The 24,352-nt window shown below is 38.9% G+C and overlaps 1 protein-coding gene across 1 annotated transcript in view; it reads right to left on the bottom strand.

Annotated features, from left to right (window-relative positions):
• Positions 1–24,352, bottom strand: part of WDR70 (WD repeat domain 70) — a 282,711-nt gene that overhangs the window by 179,366 nt on the left and 78,993 nt on the right. Inside the window, 1 exon segment of the mRNA XM_049767710.1 lies at positions 6,012–6,088. Within this exon segment, the coding sequence (XP_049623667.1) occupies positions 6,012–6,088 (77 nt within the window).

Below are 24,352 nucleotides of genomic sequence, written 5' to 3'. Positions count from 1 at the left end.
TTTTTCTGAGGATGAGGGTGGTTCCTGAGCAGTGCTCAGAGGCTTCAGGAGTCTCTATTAGTGATTCTTATCAGCTAAACCTGCTATATAATTGAGTGCTTGGGCAGAACAAGACAGTGTTGCTCAGCCCAATGGTGCTGGAAGCCACCAGGCAACACCTGGCAGTGCTTGGGAGTGAGTCTGCCAATTCAGAAAGGCTTTTTTGCTTCCGAAAATGACTAATATTTTTATATGGTTACAACTAATGAAAGTTGAATAGTCAAGGCAATTGACATAATATTAAGAAGAAATGGGCCAGGGAGATAGATCAAAGGGACAGCGCTTTGCATACAGGAGGCCCAGGTTTAATGCCAAGCACCATAGAATCAGTCCTCCAAGTAATGCACTGGGCACAACTGCCAGGTGCAGTGCAAAATTGGTCTAATTATGAATTAATATATATTTCAAAATGAATTCCAAAATGAAATTGAAGTCAATTACTGAGTAAAAATCTAAATTAATCAATTTTTATTATATAGCCAACTCCTATGTGTTAGACCTATTTTGTAACTGAATTAATCAAGAAAATATATTTATTTAATAAGATATTTGTAACTAAAACAATAAAATTATTTTCGTTATTTTTGAGTCACACCCATCGCCACTCCTGATGGTGTAAGAGAAAGAGGGACAATAAGGCTTGCACCTTAACCTCTGATCAGCTACCAGATAGAGGTGGGGCTTTTTTGTTTTGTTTTTGGTTTTTGGTTTTTGGGTCACACCTAGCAGTGCTCAGGGAATACTCCTGGCTCCATGCTCAGAAATAGCTCCTGGCAGGCTCAGGGGACCATATGGGATGCCAGAATTCAAACCACCCACCTTCTGCATGCAAGGCAAATGCCTTATCTCCATGTTATCTCTCCGCCCCCCCAAGATAATTGGGGGGGTTGGGCCACACCCAGTGACACTCAGGGGTTACTCCTGGCTATGCGCTCAGAAATCGCTCCTGGCTTGGGGAACCATATGGGACGCCAGCAATTGAACCCAGGTCCATACTGGTTAAGCTGCGTGCGAGGCAAATGCCCTACCACTGTGCTAGTGTTCCAGCCCCTGAAAACAAAAAATATTTTAAGTATATTTTTGGTTTAGGGGCCACACCCAGCAGTGCTCATCAGTGACTCCTGGCTCAGAGCTCAGAAACTACTTCTGGCAACACCACAAAAGGACCTAGGGGAGAGTAAAAGAACATGTATGGAGCCTGTAGTTATTACCATGACGTTATACTTCAAGGGTGGAGAAACCCTGCATCTCTTAGGCCAAGGGAATCCCCTTTCTAATCTCCCCAATATTTACTGTGCCTATGCAAAAAAAAAAGAAAGAAAGAAACACAAATTAATTTTTTGTGATTTTTGTTATTGTTGTTTGTGCTTTGTTTTGTTTTTATTTCACAACCGTGGTTATTGTGTGGTTGTTGTCTTTATTCTGTGGTGCTTTTCAGGTTTTTTGTTTGAAATTTTTTTAAATTGTTGTTATATTTTTCTTCCTTTTTCTTTTTCTTCTCTTAAACTGATATTTATAGCATCTAGAAGGACTCCTCCCATTTTTTGCTTGTGGATTTTTGCCCCATTTTATTTTTTCTTTCCTTCACACAGAACCACATAACTTGAACTATCTTGTTCCACTTCACAAATTGAGGGGGAAATAATGGAGGGTACCAAAACCAAACAACCATATGAACATTAAGTAGAAATAAAAAAAGATCAGGCTTAAACACCAAATCCAAAGCCTACAACAACAGAATCGATACCCAATCTACAACAAGCTAAGACACAGAGGGGACCACTTATACTAGCAGCCTGGGGGGTAAAAGAGGGGGATATGGGATACATGCTAGGAACAGGGGTGGAGGGAGGAAAACATTGGTGGTGGGAATGCCCCTGATTCAATGTCACTATGAGCCTAAAATATAACTGTGAAAGATTTGTAATCCAATTTGGTCAAAACAAAAATTATTAATAAAAAACAAATGGCTCAGAGAGATAGCACAGCGGTGTTTGCCTTTCAAGCAGCCGATCCAGGGCCTAAGGTGGTTGGTTCGAATCCCAGTGTCCCATATGGTCCCCGGTGCCTGCCAGGAGCTATTTCTGAACAAATAGCCAGGAGTAACCCCTGAGCAACGCCGGGTGTGACCCAAAAACCAAAAAAAATAAATAAATAAAAATAAAAAACAAAAAGAAATGGCAAACAAATAAATGGAAATTGTAGTGAACATAGTCATATTCCAGACTTTTCAGGACAAGTCAAATGCAAGGTATTCCAATACCAATGAGCTTTCTATGAGAATTCGAACTCATTTTTAAGCTTTCTCTCTTGTGAACTACAAATAAAAAAAGAAATTACTCCTGGTAGGCTCGGGGGACCATATAGTATGCCAGGCATTATACCTGGGTTGAACAACACACAAAGTAAGTGTCCTACCTACCATACTGACTCTTCAGTCACTGAAAACAAAATTTTGTTTCTAATTGTATTTCATTTTTAAGACAGAACTTAATTTTAAAGATAAATTTTAAACTAGCCAAAATTCCTAAGTGATAGGCAATTTCCTTACTATGTTTTCTTATTCTGTTTCTGTCCCTCTCCTGACTAACTTTAGTCTGCGTGAAACCTCCAGCTGCAACGACGTAGCTGTACATTTCATGATTTCAGTTTTTCATATAGCTGAGTAGTATTTCATTGTATACTACCTTCATATTTTAATATGAATTCCAAAAGAGCACTTCCTTTATTCACAGCATTTCCTTCAAGTCAGGAAAATGGTAAGTTGTCAATAGTTGCCAATTGAAAGACAAAATTGTTTTCAAATAAAAAAAGAATGGAGTTAAAAATTTGTATTTGCAAAGGACATATTTTCCTTTAGGGGAAAATGTATTAGGTTATTAAGAAGAATTATTATCTTTAGGCTTTTGGAGACATATGAGGAAAACTGTCTAGGAAAGATAAAGAATACTAAACACAATACAACTGTGTGGTATAAATCAAAAACTGCCCTGCCACTTCAGTTTTTCTCTATTGAGATAAAGCCAAGAAATGCACATTTTGTTGGAAAGAACATCCTCAATAAACCTTATTTGTTCCATAAAGATACAAATATTGACTGAAATTGCAAGATTTGAGTGATTTGATTAAGTTTTGCTAAAGAACTATGTAGATGTTATTTGTTGATAGGCTAGTAAAGCTTTCTAAAAATATGACTTGTCTTATTCCAATCAACAAGAACCCAATAAATTAGGAAATATGTACCAAAGACAACTTTGCATTTAGTAATTTATAGGACCTATTTTATGAACTACTTAATTTATAGTTACTATTACTACAGTAACAAACAAGTGTTATCAAGTCATTTTCATCAACCACTCATATATATATATATATATATATATATATATATCAGGAATTTTTTCAAAAGCACAAACAAAAGCTGGTGCTTGTATCAAGATACATTTTTGAACATTATCACAAGAAAGAAGGGTTAATAAGACCTCTATTAAATAATTTATGAGATCTATTTTATGATCTACTTAGTAATAGACAAGTGTAATCAAGTAACTTTCATGGAGAACATTTTTAAATACCAAAAACTTTTTTAGAAGCACTAACAAAAGATAATATTGTCATCAAGACAAATCTTAAGACACAAAAAAAAGTTTATAATTTATAAAAGGAATAATTTGACATTTATGTAAATTTACAAGACTTAAGAAAGCATAAAAAAAAGAGAACCTCATTATTCCTATTTCTTGTAGACTACCTAATAATGTATTCCCTATAACTTCACCAACTGTCCATTAAAACTGTAAAGAAAAGGCGATGATATTTTTCAAAGTTGAAAATGGATTCAAACAAAAGACTAAATTAGCAGAAAGATAGATAAGACAATCAGGAAGCTTATCACAAAGAGTGATAAGTGCAGTTAAAGAAATAACTACACTAATAGCTATCATGACACGAATATATAGAGAAATACAATGTGTGTTTTGAAGACAGGCAGGGATTGGGGGAGGTGGTAAATGTGGAAACAATGGTGGTGGCCAAGTTGCACTGGTGAAGGGAGTGTGCATTTTATGGCTTAACTCCAATTACAAAACACGTTTGTAACCATGGTGCTTAAATAAAAAAATTATTTAATTATTTAATTGCAAGAATCTTGCAAGCAGCCGATCCAGGACCAAAGGTGGTTGGTTCAAATCCCGGTGTCCCATATCGTCCCCCGTGCCTGACAGGAGCCATTTCTGAGCAGACAGCCAGGAGTAACCCCTGAGCAACGCCGGGTGTGGCCCAAAAACCAAAAAATAAAATAAAAAAATAAAAAGAAACAGGAATAAATGAAAAGAATAATTAAAAAAAAGTCACCTGGCATAGTCAAGAGACTAAGAAGAATTTTAATTTTAATTATAAGCTTTAGTAATTGCAAATATGGAGGGGGAGTGATCACATAGTGGTAGGACATTTGCCATGCACACTGCCGACCCAGAACAGACCTGGGTTCAGATACCAGCGTCCCATATGGTCCCCTGAGCACTGCCAGGTGTGCCCCCCCAAAAAAATTGCAAAGACTACATTATCAGGGGTCTTTGGCTCAATAGCAAAGCACTGGTCTTGCTAGCATGAAGCCTAAAGTGGCTCCACAGCCCCATCCACAAGCTCAAGTGCAATCCCAGCAGCAATGCCATTTATGATCCCCAATTGCATAACTAAGTATTTAAACTCCTTCACAGCAATCAGTGTATGTGAGCAATACAATGCAAGGGTAAAGCACCATAGCAATGCCTGGACATCAAAACAGCAAAAAAGGAAGAGAAATTGTTTGATAGAAAAAAAATACAATAAAAAAGTACATTAATTTCTGCAACTAAGTTCAATCCATCCATTTTCATAGCAACAATATTCTTTTTGATATACATCATAAGTAAGCAAGAGGGTCACCCCACCTAACAATAGGATGGGAACTCTGGCCATTCATATAGACTCAGATTCCATTGTTTAAACAGAGGGTAGACAAGCTGTATGGATATTACTTGCCTAACCTTTTCAAATTAATTATTTGAAAAAATAATTAATTATCCTCTATCATACCATTTATTCACTTAGGGATACAGTTTTATCAAGTACAACTTTAAACACTTGGAGACTGCAAATTATTCTTTAAAGATAAATGTAACTGAAGACTCGATCAATACTGTTATAGCTGAACTCATGTAACCTCTAACAAATAGTTCTGCTACTGACAATAGTTGTCACGGTAAAAAAATGTATTAAATAGCTTTCTCCACAACTTTTAATCCCTACACAGAAATTATTATTCAGAATAGGTGTTCTCAAATTGAGCTTCTATATGAAACAGTTATACCACTCGTAGGGATATATCTCTCCGGGCCCTCAAATTGATATTATTAAGTTCACTTAAGTGGCTTTGAGGGCCCGGAGAGATAGCACAGCGGCTTTTGCCTTGCAAGCAGCCGATCCAGGACCAAAGGTGGTTGGTTCGAATCCCGGTGTCCCATATGGTCTCCAGTGCCTATCAGGAGCTATTTCTGAGCAGACAGCCAGGAGTAACCCCTGAGCACCACCGGGTGTGGCCCAAAAACCAAAAATAAATAAATAAATAATAAATAATATCAATTTGATCCATTGTGTTCCCTGAACAACACTACTAGAATTTATTCAAACTCATATTTTCATAATTTCCATATTTATTTAATACAATCTTACCTATTAGCTAAAATAAAAGCAATAAAACTATACAAGCCTCAGAATTCCTACTTTACCAGAAATATTGTAATACAAAAATACTGCAAAAAAAGATGCTAATAAACTAATTGTTAACAATACTCATGCGATGGAGGGAGATTTGGGACATTGGTGGTAGGAATGTTGCCTGGTGAAGGGGAGTGTTCTTTACATGACTGAAACCTAATCACAATCATTTATGTAATCAAGATGTTCAAATAAAGGGGAAAAAAAATACTCACGCATCATTTGAGCAAGTCATAAATTCTCCTTTTATTTTGGGGTGCCATGAGCCAGTATGTAACATTGCTGTATGACCCTTAAAAATGAAAATAATAAAAAGATTTCAAAAGGCTGAAATAAATCAATCAGAAAATAATAACTCATGCTTGAAAGTATAAAGTTTAGTTTACCAAAAGTCCAATTTAATTAAAAGCTCAGATTATTTTCTCTATATTTTATTTCAGGATATGCATATATATTTATTTTTACATTGTTTAATTCACCAGTGTAACCCTTTACCAGGAATTAACATACTGCATGCAATACCAGATGCTTTCTCAGGATAGAAATGAAAGGGAAAATGGCCTTTCTTGGAAAAGAAAAGGTAAACCCAAAGTAAGAGTAAACTCATAATAAGATAGAAAAGTATAATTGGGGGGGGGGGGTTGGTTCCTGTTTTGTTTTGTTTTAGTTCTTTAGTTCACACCTGCTAGGGCTTACTCCTGGCTCTGCAATTTGGAATAACTCCTGATAGTGTGATTCATCCCACATGAGATGCCATGGATTGAACCTGAGCCAGCCAATTGCAAGACAAGCACTCTACCCACACTATACTATTGCTCTAGCCCCCAAATCCCATTTGGACTTAAGATTTTTTTCTCAATGGTAAAAAACTTTTTCCATTGAGAAAAAAATCATTTATAAATAGTCAAGGCAGAGGGGTCAAAAAGATAGTACATAGGTTAAAGCGCTTCCATTTTATGCAGCTAACTAACCCAGGTTTGAATCCTGCCCCATCAGGCATGACTCCTCAGCACCAAACAAGGAGAAATCACTGAGCACAGTCAGGTGTGGCCCCCAAATCCCAAAAATACCTCAAACAAAATATATGCAAATGAATAAATATAAGCCCAAATATGTATTAATGGTAACAATAATAATCAAGGCAGGGCATAGAGAAGATGGAGGGTTATGATATTGCTGGGTGGTCCAGTGACCCCTATAGCACATGGGGACCAAGCCTGAGTAGCAATGATCCCTTGGGCCCTTTACAGAGAATAACCAGGTAGGAGCCCAGACCTCCTGAGCACCAGTTGAGAGATTCCCAAATAATAACAATAATATTGATCTAGGCAAAGGCAAGTAGATGGGGGGGAAAGTCCAGTAAAAAGTGCTTTTTAAGATTTAAATGTACAATATACTTGTATAAACAATGATATGAGAAAAGGAAAAAGATGGTTTTGGGGGGGTTTATTTTGTTTGGTTTTGGTTTTGGTTTTTGGGCACACCCAGTGACACTCAGGAGTTACTCCTGGATATGTGCTCAGAAATCACTCCTGGCTTGCGAAACCATATGGGACGTCAGAGATCAAACCCAGTTCCTTCCTGGGTCAGCCATGTACATAAAACTACCTATTGCTGTGTTATCGCTCTGGCCCGGTAAAAGAGTTTTTACGTGGCTCAGGAAAATACGCCCTACGGTAAGCCTAAAATGTTATACAATTTACACTGTAATTTAAACATGATGTTGGTATGAAAACTGATATAATATAAGCAAGTAGTACAGTAGGTAGAGCAATTGCTTTGTATGTGGCCAACTCTGACGTTACTCCTGGCTCTGTACACAGAAATTACTCCTGACAGGCTCAGGAGACCAAACCTGGGGATCAAACCTGGGTTAATGCATGCAAGGAAAACACCCTATCCTCTGTGCCCAGCTCCCTGTTATGAGCACTTTAAATGTAAGGGCTTCTCTGAAGAAAACCTGATTCTTACTGCCAACTTCACTTTGAAATTTGTTTTTTTCCTAGTTGAAACTTGAGAAATTATTCTTAAATACTCCAACAGCCATAATCCCAAAACACTTTAATCACCCAATTATAATAACCACCAACTTTTATCAGCTCAATCCAGCATTAAACTCAGAAGTCCTAGGATGGTTAAATAAAAATAGTGGCATTTGGGGCCTGAGCAGTGAGTGGCGCAGCAGTCAGGCTTTTGACTTGCACGCAGCTAACCTAGACAGACTGCAGCTCGATCCCCGGGCTTGACCCCCTGGTGTCCCATACGGTCCCCCAAGCCAGGAGCGATATCTGAACTAGAAGATATGACCCAAAAACCAAAAAATACAAAACAAACAATACATCAGATTAAGACTAATATCTGAGAACTATAAAACACTCACAAAACTCAATAATAAAAATCCAATGGCCCTATCCACAAATGGGGAGAGGAAATGAGCATTTTCCCAAAGAAGACAGATGATTAATAAAAATATAAAAAGTTATTCATTGTCACTCAGGATTAGGGAAATGTTAATCAAAACAAAAAGATACCAGCTCATAACAGTGAGAATGGCACATATCAAAAAGTTTGAAAACAGTCAGTGTTGAAAGGATTGTAGTCACAAAGGAACCCTTATCCACCACTGGTGGGAAGGTCATCTGGATCAGCCTCTATTGAAAGCAACATGGAGATCTCTCTCAAAAAAAGAATCAGAAATAAAATTCCCATTCAACCCAGCAATACTACTTCTTGAAATCCATCCCCAAAACACAAAAATACTCATTTGAAAGAATATGTGTACACCTATGTTTATCCCAGTATTATTATTACAATTGTATTATTATTATTATTGTATTATTAGTACAATAGCCAAGATACACAACAACCCAAATGTCCTAATACTGATCAGAAGGTATAGTAAATATACACAATAAAGTACTATAAAACCCTAAGACAGAACAATATGAAATTTCACACAACATGGATAGAACCAAAGGAAAGAACTAAATGAAGTGAGTTAGAAAGAAAGGGAAAGATACAGAATGAGCCTTAACATATGTGGGAGAGTACTATGGCAGAGCAATTGTCCTGCATATGGCTTAATCAAGTTAGAATCATGGAATTCCATATGACCCCCTGAGCCTTTTGAGGAGTAACCCCTGGGCGCAAAGCCAGAAGTAAACCTAAGCCCTGGGCATCATCAGATGTGGCCCCCAAAGAATATAAAACAAAAAAATATACAACAAGGCAACCCTGCAATTCCACATCTTGGAATTTACTCCAAGATTCCAAAAGCACAAGGTGAAAAAAGGTATCTGCATCCTATTACAACACTATTCACACCATAGCCAAAATCTGGAAACCACCCAAGTGCCCAAGAACATAAGAGTGGATAAAGAAGCATGGGGCCAAAGCGATAGCACAGTGTTAGAGCATTTGCCTTGCACATGGCTGCCCAGGACGGATCTGGGTTTGACCCCAGCATATCTACACAATGGAAAACTACTCAGTCATAAAAAAGATAAAGCTATACAATTTGCTGACATTTGGATGGAGCTGAGGAATATCATGTGAATCTGATGAAGAAAGACAGTGTTTTCTCTCAGGTCTGAAATATAAAGAAATATAACAGGGGGATAACAAATGCCCAAAGGCAACAGAAACAAAGACCATGAAAACTAGTTTCCAGTAGGAAACTAGCCTTGGGGGAATAGAGGAAGTAGGAATAGATCAGGGAAGGGTACAACGCAACACTGGAGAACATTTTGGAAAAGAATAGAATACTGAAAAGAAATATAAAGTGCCTGCCATAGAGGCAGACTGGAGTGGGGGGGGGGGGGCAGAGGGAAACTATAAATGGACAGCGGTGAAGGGGCTGGTATTATAACATTATAAGCCCAAAACCCAATCATAAATAATTTTGTGACTTTGTATTCAAGGTGATTCGATTTAAAAAATACACAGCAAGGTAGCAACGAAGGGCCAAAGTAACACCATCTCATAACAGGGAGAATGGCACATATCAAAAAGTCTGAAAAGAGGGCCATATTGGTGGAGCAAGCTGTAGGGTGTCTGCCCTGCATGCGCCAACCTAGAAAGAACCGCAGTTCTACCCCCCCACCCCGCGTCCCATATGGTCCCCCACGCCAGGAGCAATTTCTGAGCACAGAGCTAGGAGTGATCCCTGAACGTCCCTCGGTGTGGCCTAAAAACAAACAAACAAACAAAAAAGTCTGAAAACAGCCAGTGTTGAAGGGATTATAGTGACAAAGGAACGCTCATCCATCACTGGTGGGAAGGTCATCTGGATCAGCCTCTATTGAAAGCAACATGGCGATCTCTCAAAAAAAAAAAATCAGAAATAGAATTCCCATTTAACCCAGCAATACTACTTCTAGGGAACTGGTCCAAAAACTGAATTGGGGAAGGGGAAGATTTCAAAGAGAAAAACTGAAAAACTGGGATAGAGGGAGATGGGGATAGTGTGCAATTCTGTACATATAAAACCAAAGATAGAAATATTAAAAACCGGGGCCAGTGTGGTGATGCAGGCGGTAGGGCATTTGCCTTCCACACACTAACCTTGGAAAACCATGGTTCGATTCCGTGGTGTCCCATATGGTCCCCCATGCCAGGGGCAATTTCTGATCGCATAGCCAGAAGTAACCCCTGAGTGTCTCTGGGTGTGGCCCAAAAAACAAACAAACAAAAAAGGGAAATATTAAAAACCTTAGTACCTCAATCCATTGAAAACAAGTTTTTATTTGGTTTGGTTTTGGTCTTGGTTTGGGCCACACCCAGCAGTGTGCACAGGGGTTACTCCTGGCTCTGCACTCAGAAATTACTCCTGGCAGGTTCTAGGACTATATCAGATGCTGAGGATCAAAGGCCACATACAAGACAAATGCCCTACCTGCTGTATTATCACCCTAGTCCCTAAAAGCTTTTAAAAAGAAAGTAAAGGGGACCAGTGCAATAGTACAGAGAATAGGGCATTTGCCTTACAAGTGATTGACCCAGGTTTAATCGGCATCCATTTGGTCCCTCGAGCACCTGAGTAAAATTCCTGAGTAACTCCTGAATTCAGAACTGGGAGTAACCCCAAAGCATCGCTGGGTATGGCCCAAAAACAAACTGGAAAAAAAAAGAAAAGTGTGGTGTCTTTATCCTAAATCCAGAAGACTATGAATGAATTTTCATCTGGAAAATGAGTAATTACATATATGATTAAGGATTTCAAGATGAAATAAGTCACAAGTTTCAGTTAGGCCATAAATCTAATAGCAAGTACCATTCTCAGAGACAGAAGAGGAGAAGACGAAAATGAGAAGGTGAGAGACTGAAGGCACCCTCAGCTGGGAAAGACTCAGGAGAACCCCTCAAGCTGGTGGAGGGTGCAAGGCTGCACCTTTCGACTTTCAACTTCTGGCCTCCAAATTTATGAGAACCAATTTCTGCTGTTTTAAGTCACCAAAAGCGTAATAATTTATTACAGTAGTCCTAGGAAACTAATATGTGTGCTTAGTCTGAAGACCAAAAGAACTGTATATAAACAGCAAATTCTAGCTAAATACATTTGTTTCTTTTTTGCAGTGGTATGCATTAACAATTCTGAAACTGCTTTCAATATAATGAAGAATTAAGTAAATGAGGAAATATGTTCAGAATAATGGGACTCAGATTTCTCACTATTTAAGAAGAGAGTTACTAAAATGAAAAGAGAGATGACTAAAACAAAATCCATGGTTTTGAAATCAAAGATAACAGTAGAAATTCATGATTTTCAACAAACAGAAATGCAGTGGTAAAGGACATGGGTGGTGGGACTAGTGCTGCTGGAACATCGCATGCCTCAATCTCTCTATTATGAACAACACTGCAAATCATAGCATCTTAATATGATTTAAAAAAAAATAAAGAAATGCACCTTTAGATGTACATGTAAAGGTTACCCTGTATCTATATGTTAGAATGCCTAGAAGGGGCCGGAGAGATAGCATGGAGGTAAGGCGTTTGCCTTTCATGCAGAAGGTCATTGGTTCGAATCCCGGCATCCCATATGGTCCCCCGAGTCTGCCAGGAGTGATTTCTGAGCATGGAGCCAGGAGTAACCCCTGAGTGCTGCCGGATGTGACCCAAAAACAAAAACAAAAACAAAAAAAGAATGCCTAGAAGTAGTGATACATTAGTAAGTATAGGATACTGGCTTCTAAACAATTCGATACCTGAGTCAGCCAAGGTCCTTGGAGAAATGACTGTCTCTAGGACTGGGGTTGTAGGAAAAGAAAAATATAAACATAGATCCTTTTATTCATGACCCCCAAAAAAAGATTAAAAAGTACTGCAGAAATGATGGGGTATGTTAAAAGGATAAATAGCAGGCTGAAAGACTTCCACTGGATAAATACAGGACAATTAGAGCACCAAAATAATGGATTATAAACCCAGTGACAATAAAAAACAATTTGAGTATATAATAATATAATATACAAATAACAGCTCTTCTTTACAGTAGAAAGTTAATTAATAAACTAAATAGAATTAGAAAAAAATTTTTGAATCAAAAGAGATCATTGATTCAAGCAAGAATCATCAAGGACACTTAAAAACTAGACAAATCTGGTAATTAACAGGATATTTACATAGTCTCAAAAATCACCATGAAATTCATTTGGTAATTACAGAAAAAGTAAAATAGTAATTCTGTAGTGTAGAAAGGCAATACACGCTGCCTTAAATAGATGATATAAGTTTGTATCACCAATCCTGGAGTAAAATGACAATTTCTGTAACAGGCCTCCCAGAAATACATAGACTGACTCTATTTATGAGTCAAAACAAAATTCAAGGCAAAAATTCAAGGCAAAACAAAATTCTACGTTTTAAAAAGTAACTGGCTTCTAGTGTTCGAAAATGTCGAAGTGGGGAGAAATAAGGCAGAATTATCTTTCCAATTAAAGGAGACACAAAGAGAAAATGGTTACACAAGAGGTCACTGAGTCGTCTGGTAGTACTAGGATTAGACAATATCAAATTTTATTAACATTAAGTTCATTTATATAAAAGGGACCACAGACAGATGGGGCAGTTGATAAGGCACTTGCTTTGCATGCCTGGTAAGATCACTGTTAGGAACTAGCATGATCACTAGCACCATACATGGTCCCCAAGCCCCACCAAGAGTCCAGAGCCAGGAATAAGGCCTGAACAAAGCAGGGTGTTTGCATTCCTTCCCCCCTTCCCAAAAACCCAAATCAAACAAATAAAACACAGAATATTGTAAAGAATGCCACACTAAAGAATGTGGGAGTAAAAAAGCGTAAAATATACAACTTCTTTTCAGAAATTAATGGGGAACAAACCTTTATGAGTCTGAGTGAGTGGGAGTGAGTAAGTGGGCAGAAAGGTCAAGAGTGGTATGAAGGGAGGTGTGTGGGAGAGAGAGGGCTGGTGTTAACAAGGAAGGAAGGGCTGAGGGAAAGATAAGGCAATGGAGTAAATTTAGTTAACAACTGGTAACTATGAAAGGGAATTTAAAGAAGCTCTACTGGGTATTATTCTAATGTATGCAATTCTGAAAATTAAAACAAAATGAGCCCTTAAAAATACTCTGGCTGCTCTCTTAGAAAAATCTGTTCCAAAGATTTTAAAAAAAAGGGGGGGGGGGAGGAGTGTTATAACAACATCATAAACAGAAAAATAACCAGCTAATGAGGATGTAGAGAAATTAGAATCCTCCCACAATACTCTTAAGTACAAGAAATGTTATGGACTCTTTTAAGTGCCTATAACAGTCCCTCAAATGGTGGGAGGGAAAGTGGAATAGTGGCTAAGAAATAGAGATCTTTTGTGCTTAAAATACTTTTTTTAAGCAGTTTTAGTTTAGCAGCAATACTGAAAGGCAGATAAAGTGATCTTCTACAGATACCCTAGCCACATAGTCTCCCCTCAATTATTAAGGTCCTCTATCTAAGGAGAAACTGACACATCATGATATCCAAAGTCCACAGTTTCCATTAGTGCAACATGCTTCCTCAATGCTGTACAGTAGTACTTAGCTTCAGATAATTTTATGATGACTAAGTATCTTCCACTATAGTGTAACCCATACATCATTATTTTGAAAGACTTCTGTGCAAGCACATGTGCAGGAGTATAAACCACAGGGAGTACCACAGTCAAGTACACAGTCACCACAACCTCACATACACAACCTGTTTGCAGCTCCCCACTCACCCCCTCACCCAGCGTGAGCAACATAAGCAAAAATGTACAAGTACCACAGCAAGGCATGCACTCAACAACCTCCTGTGATCTCTCCCGTTCCATGCAGGGCACTAGGCAGATCCCAGAAAGCAGATCTTTTACTGATATTCACTGATTAGAGTTTAAACAGCATCTTAGAAAATGAAAGATACTTTTTAAAGGACCAAGAAAATGCTACCAAGAAAATAGAGGACATTAAGATAAAAAAGAACGGGGCCGGGTAGGTGGCGCTGGAGGTAAGGTGTCTGCCTTGCAAGCGCTAGCCAAGGAAGGACCGCGGTTCGATCCCCCGGCGTCCCATATGGTCCCCCCAAGCCAGGGGCGATTTCTGAGCACATAGCCAGGAGTAACCCCTGAGCGTCAAATGGGTGTGGCCCAAAAACCAAAAAAAAAAAAAAAAAAAGATAAAAAAGAACGTCTGGTCCTTTCATGTTGAGTACCCAGAATATGAACAGAAATACTAGGTTTAACTGGTGGTGGTGGTGGGGGGGGTTTGTCCAAAAGACTTAATGCTGTTTTTTGTTTTTAAAGGCAGGCACATGACAAAGACAACGAGAATGTTAAGTACCCGTTTATTGAAACAGTGACCAAAATTAGTCATAACAAAAATGAAGTTCAACTAAGGATTCCTATATAGATCTAAACAGATTCAGTACCATGACTAACAATAACAGAAAACTTTTAAAGACCAGTCCGTGGTAAAAACACATTTTCTTTTGTTTTTTGTTTAGATTTTTTGGTTTTGGGGCCACATCCGGCAGCACTCAGGGTTATTCCTGGTTCTGCGCTCAGAAATCGCCCCCCGCAGGCACGGGGAAACCATATGGGATGCCAGGATTCAAACCACTGTCCTTCTGCATGCAAGGCAAACACCTTACCTCCATGCTATCTCTCCAGCCCCCAAAACACATTTTCATCAAATAAACTAGTTTTCTCTCCTTTCTTAAACATAGGAGGATACTAAGAGGGTGGGAGGGGGGAAAATCCCTTATTTATTTAACAGTCCAAATTGGAAAGAGCCTAAATCAAGGAATCCCTATTCAGTTCTCATAATATACTTTGATTTGCATAAAGAGAGATGATTGGTCCCTGACCAATACTGGTTTTCTGTACACACATACACACAGACACACACATGCGCGCACATGCACAAACGCATGTGCTTGTGTAGAGAGAGGTGAAAAAGAGAGAAGGAAATTGAGAGATAAAAAAGAGAGAGAGAGAGAGAGAGAGAGAGAGAGAGAGAGAGAGAGAGAGAGAGAAAAGTAAGTCACTATGTGAATTGCCCTACAGCAAAAGTGTAAAATAGCTGCCCACTGCAATGAACACTACTGACAGACATTGCCTGAGGAAAGTTTTGTGGCCCCAAAATGAAAGTTTCAAAATCTTTCACAGGGTGAGCTAATTCAGAGAGGTAATTTCTATGAAGAGATAAAACAAACAGAATAAATTTGCTGTGAGCTTGAAGTCAATTAAGAGTCCACTAGTTCTTCCTAAATGAGAGTCTACTCACAGGCTTTCATTAATCACCAATTTTTTTTAAATCATCAGCAAAATTTTGTATGAGTACATTTTGCTTTAGAAAATGTACTTAACTTTAATTTGAGGAGAAGCAAAGTCTTTGAAGGTAGTAAGCATTTGGGCTTTGAAGACAACATGCTCTCTGCTGCAACTACTCACCTCTCCCATAGTAGCATGAAGCAACCATAGACAACATAAAATGAATAGTGATAGCTGTGCTCTGATAAAATGTCCATTTAATAAAGGTGAGGATGGAATATGCTTGAGGCCCACAAGCCAGCGTTTCCCATCCCCTGCTGCAATAATAAGACTTTAGTCATGGGCCGGAGAGATAGTATGGAGGTAAGGCGTTTGCCTTTCATGCAGGAGGTCATCGGTTCGAATCCCGGCGTCCCATATGGTCCCCCTTGCCTGCCAGGAGCAATTTCTGAGCATGGAGCCAGGAATAACCCCTGAGCACCACCGGGTGTGACCCAAAAACCACCAAAAAAAAAAAAAAAAAAAGACTTTAGTCATTTTCTTCTCTGAATCTTCTTGATTCAGTCAAGTCTTGCAAATTTGTAAACAATTTGAAAATCCATTTGAACTCATCAAAGAGATAAATCTCATCTACTCAATGCCAAGGACTCTTCCAAGATACTTCAGCAACCCCACATCATAGCAAACTCTTCTCCCATGACCATGAATAGTTCCATTTCGGATATTATGAACTTTTCATATGTATGTTTTAGAGTCTAGATACCATACTCTGGCCACACAGTCTCCTATCTCCTACTTCTTTGGCTTTTATTTATTTATGGTATTCTAAACTTCAGGATATTCTGAATATCCTTTCTTTAACATATAAAAACTTTTTATTCTGTAATAACTCCCTCCCCTCAATCATTATCTTCCATCAAATACCCAAGCTCCTGAATAACATTCAAGAATATTGTATGAGGAGATGGAGTGATAGCACAGTAGTAGAACGTTTGCCTTGCATCCAGGCCGATCCATGGAATGGTTTCCAACATTCCATATGATCCCCCAAGCCTGCCAGATGCTATTTTTGAGCCCTGAGCGCTGCCAGTTGTGGCCCCAAACAAAACAAAGCAAAACAAAAAATATTGTATGATATGTATAATGATTAGTTCTGCATATTTATACTTGTAGCCTTAATACTCCAGAAATTCTTCATGTAATTTTTCTGTCACAGCCATTAATGGTTATGCTATCCTAAATATGTACTAAAAACTTCCTCCCAATTTCTCCCAACACCAAACTAGGCAATGGAACTGTAGATAGTGCTTTTCATTTCTTATCTATGGCCCACCAACTCTAACATCTGCCTATAGGCCTATCCTTGCCTCCCGAATATATTACTTCTTTTACTCAAACTTAATACTCTGATTCTTTTGGGGGGTGGGGAGATAAGTGGCCACACCTAGTAATAATCAGGAATTACTACTAGCTTTGTATGCAGGGATTACTTCTGGTGAAGCTGGGGACCAATGCAGGTGCCAGAGATTGAAGCCAGGTCAGCAAGACAAATGCCATACCTCTTGTACTATCTCTCCAACTCTTCCTCTCTTCAGAGACTTGATCACTTAGTTCATTTGCTCTTTGTGGAACTTTTCATAGTTGTGTAACTAATTACTACAAATGTGGAAGCCTGAAAGTACCTCTCGTTATTAGCTAACAAATCTGGAGATCAAAGTAGTCTGGCCATGCTATGGCTACTAGAGTCTCTGCTCAGGGTCTCTCTGGTAGCACCACATTCCTTCTAGAGGCTCTGGGGAAGAATCTATTTCCTAGCTCACTCAAGTTACGGGCAGGATCAAGTTCCTTGGTAGTGGTGGCACTGAGATGCTGTTTCCCTGTGGTCTGTCAGCGGTAGATAGCTCACAGCACCAAGAAGCAGTGCTTTCCCTGCCACTCATATTCCTTTACCTTCAAAGCCAACAAATGAAAATCTTTCTCATGCTGAATCTTAATTAGACAAAAGTCCTGCCTGCAATTCTTGACAAAGCAATCCATTCTTCATCTAGTGTTTCTGCTAAAATGGCTAGGGATAAGCTTCCGAGTGCTCACCTGGTTAGACTGAGATCTGGAAGCAAGTGCTGAACTTCTTAAAAAATCCTTCAGTATAACTGAATACTCTGCCCTTTTGACCTTTCTGAGATCTTTGCCAAAGGGTAAACACTCCCTTGGCTTTCTCTTTATGGCACACTTTCAGAAACCATTTCTTCATTTTGACATTATTTTGCCATTTGCACAGGCTCAAAAGTAACTAATAATCTAGTCCTAGCTCCCTTTTAAGATAACTTTACTCAATCTATCTTTCTTCTCTCATATTTTTCTATGTTCAGTGAGAAGAAACCAGGTGGTACCTTCAACACTTGCTATAGATTCAGCTTTACTACTCAGGTTCTGCTTCCATCTTCAAAGTCATCGAGAGAAAAGTTTCTCTCAAGTCAAATCCTTTCCACACTTTAAATGATTTTGGCGGGAAAAGTCTATTTCCTTTTAAGAGTTCATGTGATTAGCTCCATTAGGTATAATCTTGCTTTCTTCTTTTTTTTCTTAAAATCTTGGTTTGGACATGGGGGTTAGAAGGGCTGACCACACACAACTGTGCTTAAGGCTTATTCCTGATTCTGCCCAGGGTTCACTCCTTGCAATAGTGGGAGACCATATGCAGTGCCAGTTATCAAACCTGGATCAGACATGTGCAAAGCAAGCATCTTAACTACCCTGACCCTATCTCCCAGCCCTAATCTTGCTTTCTTAAAGTCAACTGTGCCATCAATATAACCCAATCAAAAAAGTGTCTCTTACTCATGATCATAGCCATAATCAAGGAGAAGGGCAAGGAATCCACAGGGGCAGCATCTTGGAATCTGCCAACCACAAGCCATCAGATATAACAATTCTAAAACAACATACTATGCACAAATAAACAAATGCAGTGATGATGCTGAAGGTTTTCTCACAGCTGGGAAAGTAAAATACAAATAGAGAAAGGGAGGCAGTGCTTAGCAGTAGAGCACCTGCTGTGCAAGTATATGGCCTTTCAGGTTTCAAATTTAATCCTGAGAACTACACTATGAATCTCAGTGTGATACCGGTTGCTCTGCTGTTTGTGATCTCTGGCACCACAATTAAGTATGGGCATGCATTAAACTATACTATGCAACTAAAATAAGCTATGTAACTAAAATATGTAACCCTAGCCAAAAAAATAAAAATAAAAATTTTAAAGAGTACAACAATGGCCAGTCATTGAAACAATAGCAACGGGGGGGGGGGGGGATGTAGTGAGACCTGAATTAGATAGAATGAGATGTAACTGTGCAAACTCATGATATTTTTTTGCATTTTATGTATTATAATTGAGTTGTTAAGCCAGTGTCAAAGTTTATTATATCAATATACAAGGCTATTATAATATCAATATACAAAGTTGTTTTGATGGGGGAAGGGAGTTTATGTCCCTGCTCCAGGTATACCATGTGAAATAGTTCAGAAGCAAGAAAGGATAGATACCTCGCCAGCAATTTAAAAAGTCTATTGGTAAGTTCTTGATATATAAACAGAATCCCCTACTATAAAGAACCATGAATTACTAAAGAAATGGGTGGAGCCATGGATCACTGGAAATCATAAATAATCCTAAGAAATTTAAAAATGAGCCTGGAGGGCCCGGAGAGATAGCACAGCGGCATTTGCCTTGCAAGCAGCCATCCAGGACCAAAGGTGGTTGGTTCGAATCCCGGTGTCCTATATGGTCCCCCGTGCCTGCCAGGAGCTATTTCTGAGCAGACAGCCAGGAGTAACCCCTGAGCACCGCGGGGTGTGGCCCAAAAACAAAAACAAAAAAAAAAAAAATGAGCCTGGAACATTTTGTTGTCAAGAAGATAAGAAAGTGGGGCCTGAGAGATAGCACAGCATTAGGGTGTTTGCCTGGCACTGGGCTGACCTCAGACAGTCCCGGCTTTGATTTCTGGCATCCCATATGGTCCCCCCTCCCTCCTTGCTGCCTGCCAGGAGCGGTTTCTGAGTACAGAGACAGGAGTAACCCCAGAGTGCTGCTGGGTGTGGCCAATAAAAGCCCTCCCCCAAGAAATAGTCACCATTAACTGTGAAAGATTTGTAATTCATATTGGTCTCCAAAATTATTTAAATATATAAAAGTACCCCCAAAATGATGGGGAGAAAGCAAAAGGGCATAAACCAGGGTCAATACCTTTTATTATTTAAAAATTCAGCAGTAACACGATGTCCTCTAAGTCCTTAAACTTCTTTTCAGTTTTTATCTGTGGTTATAACATCAGCTAAGACTGCATTAAAACAAAACAAAATATACCTGGAACTCACATTTTTTATATTAACATAATTTTTATTTTGATCATAGTGGCTTACATATTGTTGACAATAATATTTTAGGTACATATTTACATAAAATCAGGGGAGATTCCCATGACCGGTTTGTCTTCCCTACTCCTCCGTTTTTGTCCTACCTCCCATATCCTCTTCCCTCACCCCCAGGGCTGCTAGGATATGTGATCCCCTCTGTACCTATCCTATTACTTCGTAGTCTTGCACCTGTTTGGTCCTGATGCCTCCCTTATTTCCCCCTCTAATTGGGAGGCAGTGGAACTCACTTTTTTTTTAATTTTTATTTTGATCATAGTGGTTTACATAGTGTTGACAATAATATTTTAGGTACATATTTACATAAAATCAGGGGGGATTCCCATCACCAAATTGTCCTCCCTACACCTCCGTTTCTGTCCTACCTCCCATTTCCTCTTCCCTCACCCCAGGTTGGCTAGAATATGTGGTCCCCTCTGTATCTAACTCACATTTTTTAATACTTTACTACTTTGGAAACAGCAATTATTATTAAAAGGACGTGACTAATATACTTCATGTCCAAATAATAGGGTACTCTTTTGGAGTAATAGAATAGCAAAATAACTGCATGTACTGTTCAAATATAAATAAAACATTTGAAACCACTTTCTTCCCTTTAGCTTCTTTATAAAGCTTCCAATTTCCATTAAATCTCTCATGGAAAGGTCACCCATTAAAAAGTGCACATAGTCTGGGTCCCTTTAACCTCATTTGTCCTATATTGATCCTATAATTAAAAAGTAAATAGCACAAGACTTGTTTTAATGTTAAAAGAAATGTGTTGAAGATAATTCAGATAAAATATGCTTAACAACATCAACTCCAGATGAACTGATGAAAGATTATTATATGAAAGCTATGATGAAAGTTTACTATATGAGATTATAAGACTTTTACCTTTAGCATAAAAATATTTTTAAGGGCCCGGAGAGATAGCACAGCGGCGTTTGCCTTGCAAGCAGCCAATCCAGGGCCAAAGGTGGTTGGTTCGAATCCCAGTGTCCCATATGGTCCCCCGTGCCTGCCAGGAGCTATTTCTGAGCAGACAGCCAGGAGTAACCCCTGAGCACCGCCGAGTGTGGCCCAAAAACAAAAAAAAAATTTTAAGTTAACTTAATACTAGTTACATGGAGCTTTCATATGTAGGAATAGTTCCCATGAGAGATCAAAACTTAATAACCATATAATTGGGCTGAACAGGAGGAAAGATACTTATCTTACAAGAGTCTGCTGCCACCATGATCCTTGTTTTATTCCCAGCACCATTATGGTTCCCTGAGCATTGCCAGGGCCACTCTGAGCACAAAAATGACAACAGAAATAGACCAAAATTTTATGTATGTATATGTGTGTGTATTTATATATATTATATATATATGGCAAATTGTGTATGTAGCTCAAAATATAGAGAGGTTTGCAAACTCCAAAATCCAGGATTAGAGTGAGTTGTAGAGGGCAATTCAACAGTTTGGGCTTCTTTTGTTTGTTGGTTAGGTAGCTTAGCTTGGCTTTATTTTTTTGGTTTTTGGGTTTTTTTTTTTTTTTTTTGGCTGGACTGGGGTGAGGGGTAATATGCAACAGTTTTGGAGTTTACTACAGCCTGGTACTCAGGGTATACTCCCAGCAGTGTTGGGGACACCATACAGTATCAATCAAGCCTAGAACTCCTGCATGTAAAGCACATACTCAGTCACCTGTGCTATCTCACTGGCCCACAAGAGAGTTTGTAGAATTCTAATTTTTTTTTTCTTCTTGGTTTTTGGGCCATACTCAGTGACACTCAGGGGTTACTCCTGGCTATGCACTCAGAAGTCGCTACTGGCTTGGGGGACCATATGGGAAGCTGGGGATTGAACCCAAGTCCACCCTTGGTCAGCCACGTGCAGGGCAAATGCCTTACCATGGTGCTATGGCTCTGGCCCCAATTCTAAACAATTTAATGGCTAGTTCCTGCTTATCCTTGTCTTACTTTCCCAATAACCATCATCTGAAGAAGCAGTGTCCCAATTTCCCAGATAAAATAACTAATATACCCCCCACAATCTCCATACAAGTAATCTTTACACCAAGAATCTGTAGACTGCCCTAAGCGTGGCTCCAAGCCATAAAGTTTCTAATGTGGTAAGAAAAAAATAGTTTTTCAAGTCCATAGGAGAAAAAAAATGGACATAAAGTAAATCATTGATAGTGATTATATTTGGAGCTGAAGCAACAGTATAGTGAGTAGGATACACACCTTGCATGCAGCAGACCCAGGTTTGATCCCAACATCCAATATTAACCCCTAAGGTTGGCCAGAAGTGATACTTCTGGAGTAATGGGATTGATGTTAAAAATTATGCACCTAAAATTTGACTATGAGTAACTTTGTAAATCAATGCATCTCAATTAAAAAAGAATTTTTTAATTACCACATCTGTGACTCCCCCTTTTTTCTTCCTCTTCTTTTAATTTTATTTATATCTTCTAGATAGGGGCTCCCACCTTTTTCATAGAACCTTAAACTTGAAACACTTTTTTCTGCTTCACATTTCATGTCTTCCTACACAAATTGAAAAAATTAAAAAAGAAATAGATGGGACCCAGGGGCCAAGTGATCTTAGGGGCCAAGTGATCTTAGGAGCATTGAATGGGGAGGGGAGAGGACCAGATCTAAATATCCAAATCAAAGTCAAAAATAGCATCAAGAGATCCAAACTATAACAAGCTGAATACAAAATGGACCTATTATACTAGTAGTCCAGAGGGTTAAGTGTGGAGTTATGAGATGCATGCTGGGAACTATGGTGGAGGAGGTCAACTCTGATGGTGGAAATGGCCCTAACTCACTGTCATTATATGTCTGAAATACAACTGTCAAAGACTTGTAATTCACAACTGTCTCCAAAAAATATTTAAATTTAAAAAAATTTAATAGTTATTAGGGCCAGAACAATAGCACACCTTGGTAGGGTAATTGATTGTTTTACATGGAGCCAACTTCAGTTTCATACCCAACATCCTGGATATATGGTTCTCTAAGCCTGCCAAAATAAATTTCTCTGAAGTAATCCCTGAGTGCCTCTGGGTGTTGCCATAAAAAATAAAAAATAAAAAAAGTGATTATATTTGCGGAGCCAGAACAATAGTATAGAGGGTAGGGCATTTGTGTTGAATGCAGCTGACCTGGGTTTAATCCTAAATACTCAATATGGTCACCTGAATCCACCAGGAATAATGCCTGAGTCCAAACCAGAAGTAAATTCTGAGTATTACAATGTGTGGCCCCCAAAATAAAAATAAACAAAGAGATGATTATATTTGAGCAGTAGAATTAAGAGTTTTTCCCTCAATTTTTCTTGTTGACAAAAATTACTTTGTATTTGTTTATTGGGCTGCATCCAGTTGCTATTCCTAGCTCTGTGCTCAGAGGTTGCCAGCAGTGCTCAAAAGCCCTTGCAAGCCAGGGATCAATCAATTCCAGGCCTCCAGGATGCCACACATGTGCTCAGCCTGTTTACTTCTCTCTCTGATCAGAAAAGTAACTTTTGGAAACCCCAGGTACTTTATTTTTTTAGCAAAATAATTTCCCCATAATACATTTTACAAAAGATATAACAGGAGGTAAAATAATCTCTGTACCACTATAAATATATCTTTATTTTAGTAACACAATATAGTTTTATTTAGGAATTATGAAAGAAGAAAGAGAGGGGCCGGTGAGGCGGCGCTAGAGGTAAGGTGTCTGCCTTGCAAGCGCTAGCCAAGGAAAGATCACTACACACACACACACACACACAAACACACACACACACCATACACACACACACACACACACACACATATCCCAAAACCAGATCAGTGAATTAAAAAAGATAGTAAGAAAAGATAAAATCGGAGCCACAAGCGCTAGCCAAAGAAGGACCGCAGTTCAATCCCCCGGCATCCCATATGGTCCCCACAAGCCAGGGGCAATTTCTGAGTGTTTAGCCAGGAGTAACCCCTGAGCATCAAATGGGTGTGGCCCAAAAAAAAAAAAGAAAGAAAAGAAAAGATGAAATCATGTAGATCCATTACTACATGGATGGATCTGAAGAGCAATATGCTGAGTGAAGTTAGAAGGAAATGAACAGATATAAAATGATCACTTTCTTTTTTTTTTTTTTTTTTTTTTTTTTTTTTTGGTTTTTGGGCCACACACACGCTCAGGGGTTACTCCTGGCTATGTGCTCAGAAGTTGCTCCTGGCTTCTTGGGGGACCATATGGGACGCCGGGGGATCGAACCGCGGTCCGTCCTAGGCTAGCACAGGCAAGGCAGGCACCTTACCTCCAGCGCCACCGCCCGGCCCCAAAATGATCACTTTCTTATTTAGGCTATGAAGAAGCATAATAAGCAATAACAAATAGCCAAAG

The sequence above is a fragment of the Suncus etruscus genome, chromosome 2 (genome assembly GCF_024139225.1).
Source record: "Suncus etruscus isolate mSunEtr1 chromosome 2, mSunEtr1.pri.cur, whole genome shotgun sequence".
In the NCBI taxonomy this organism is placed as follows: domain Eukaryota; kingdom Metazoa; phylum Chordata; class Mammalia; order Eulipotyphla; family Soricidae; genus Suncus; species Suncus etruscus.
The sequence above is the reverse complement of the archived record's forward strand: the minus strand, read 5'-3'. Positions and strand labels throughout refer to the sequence as shown.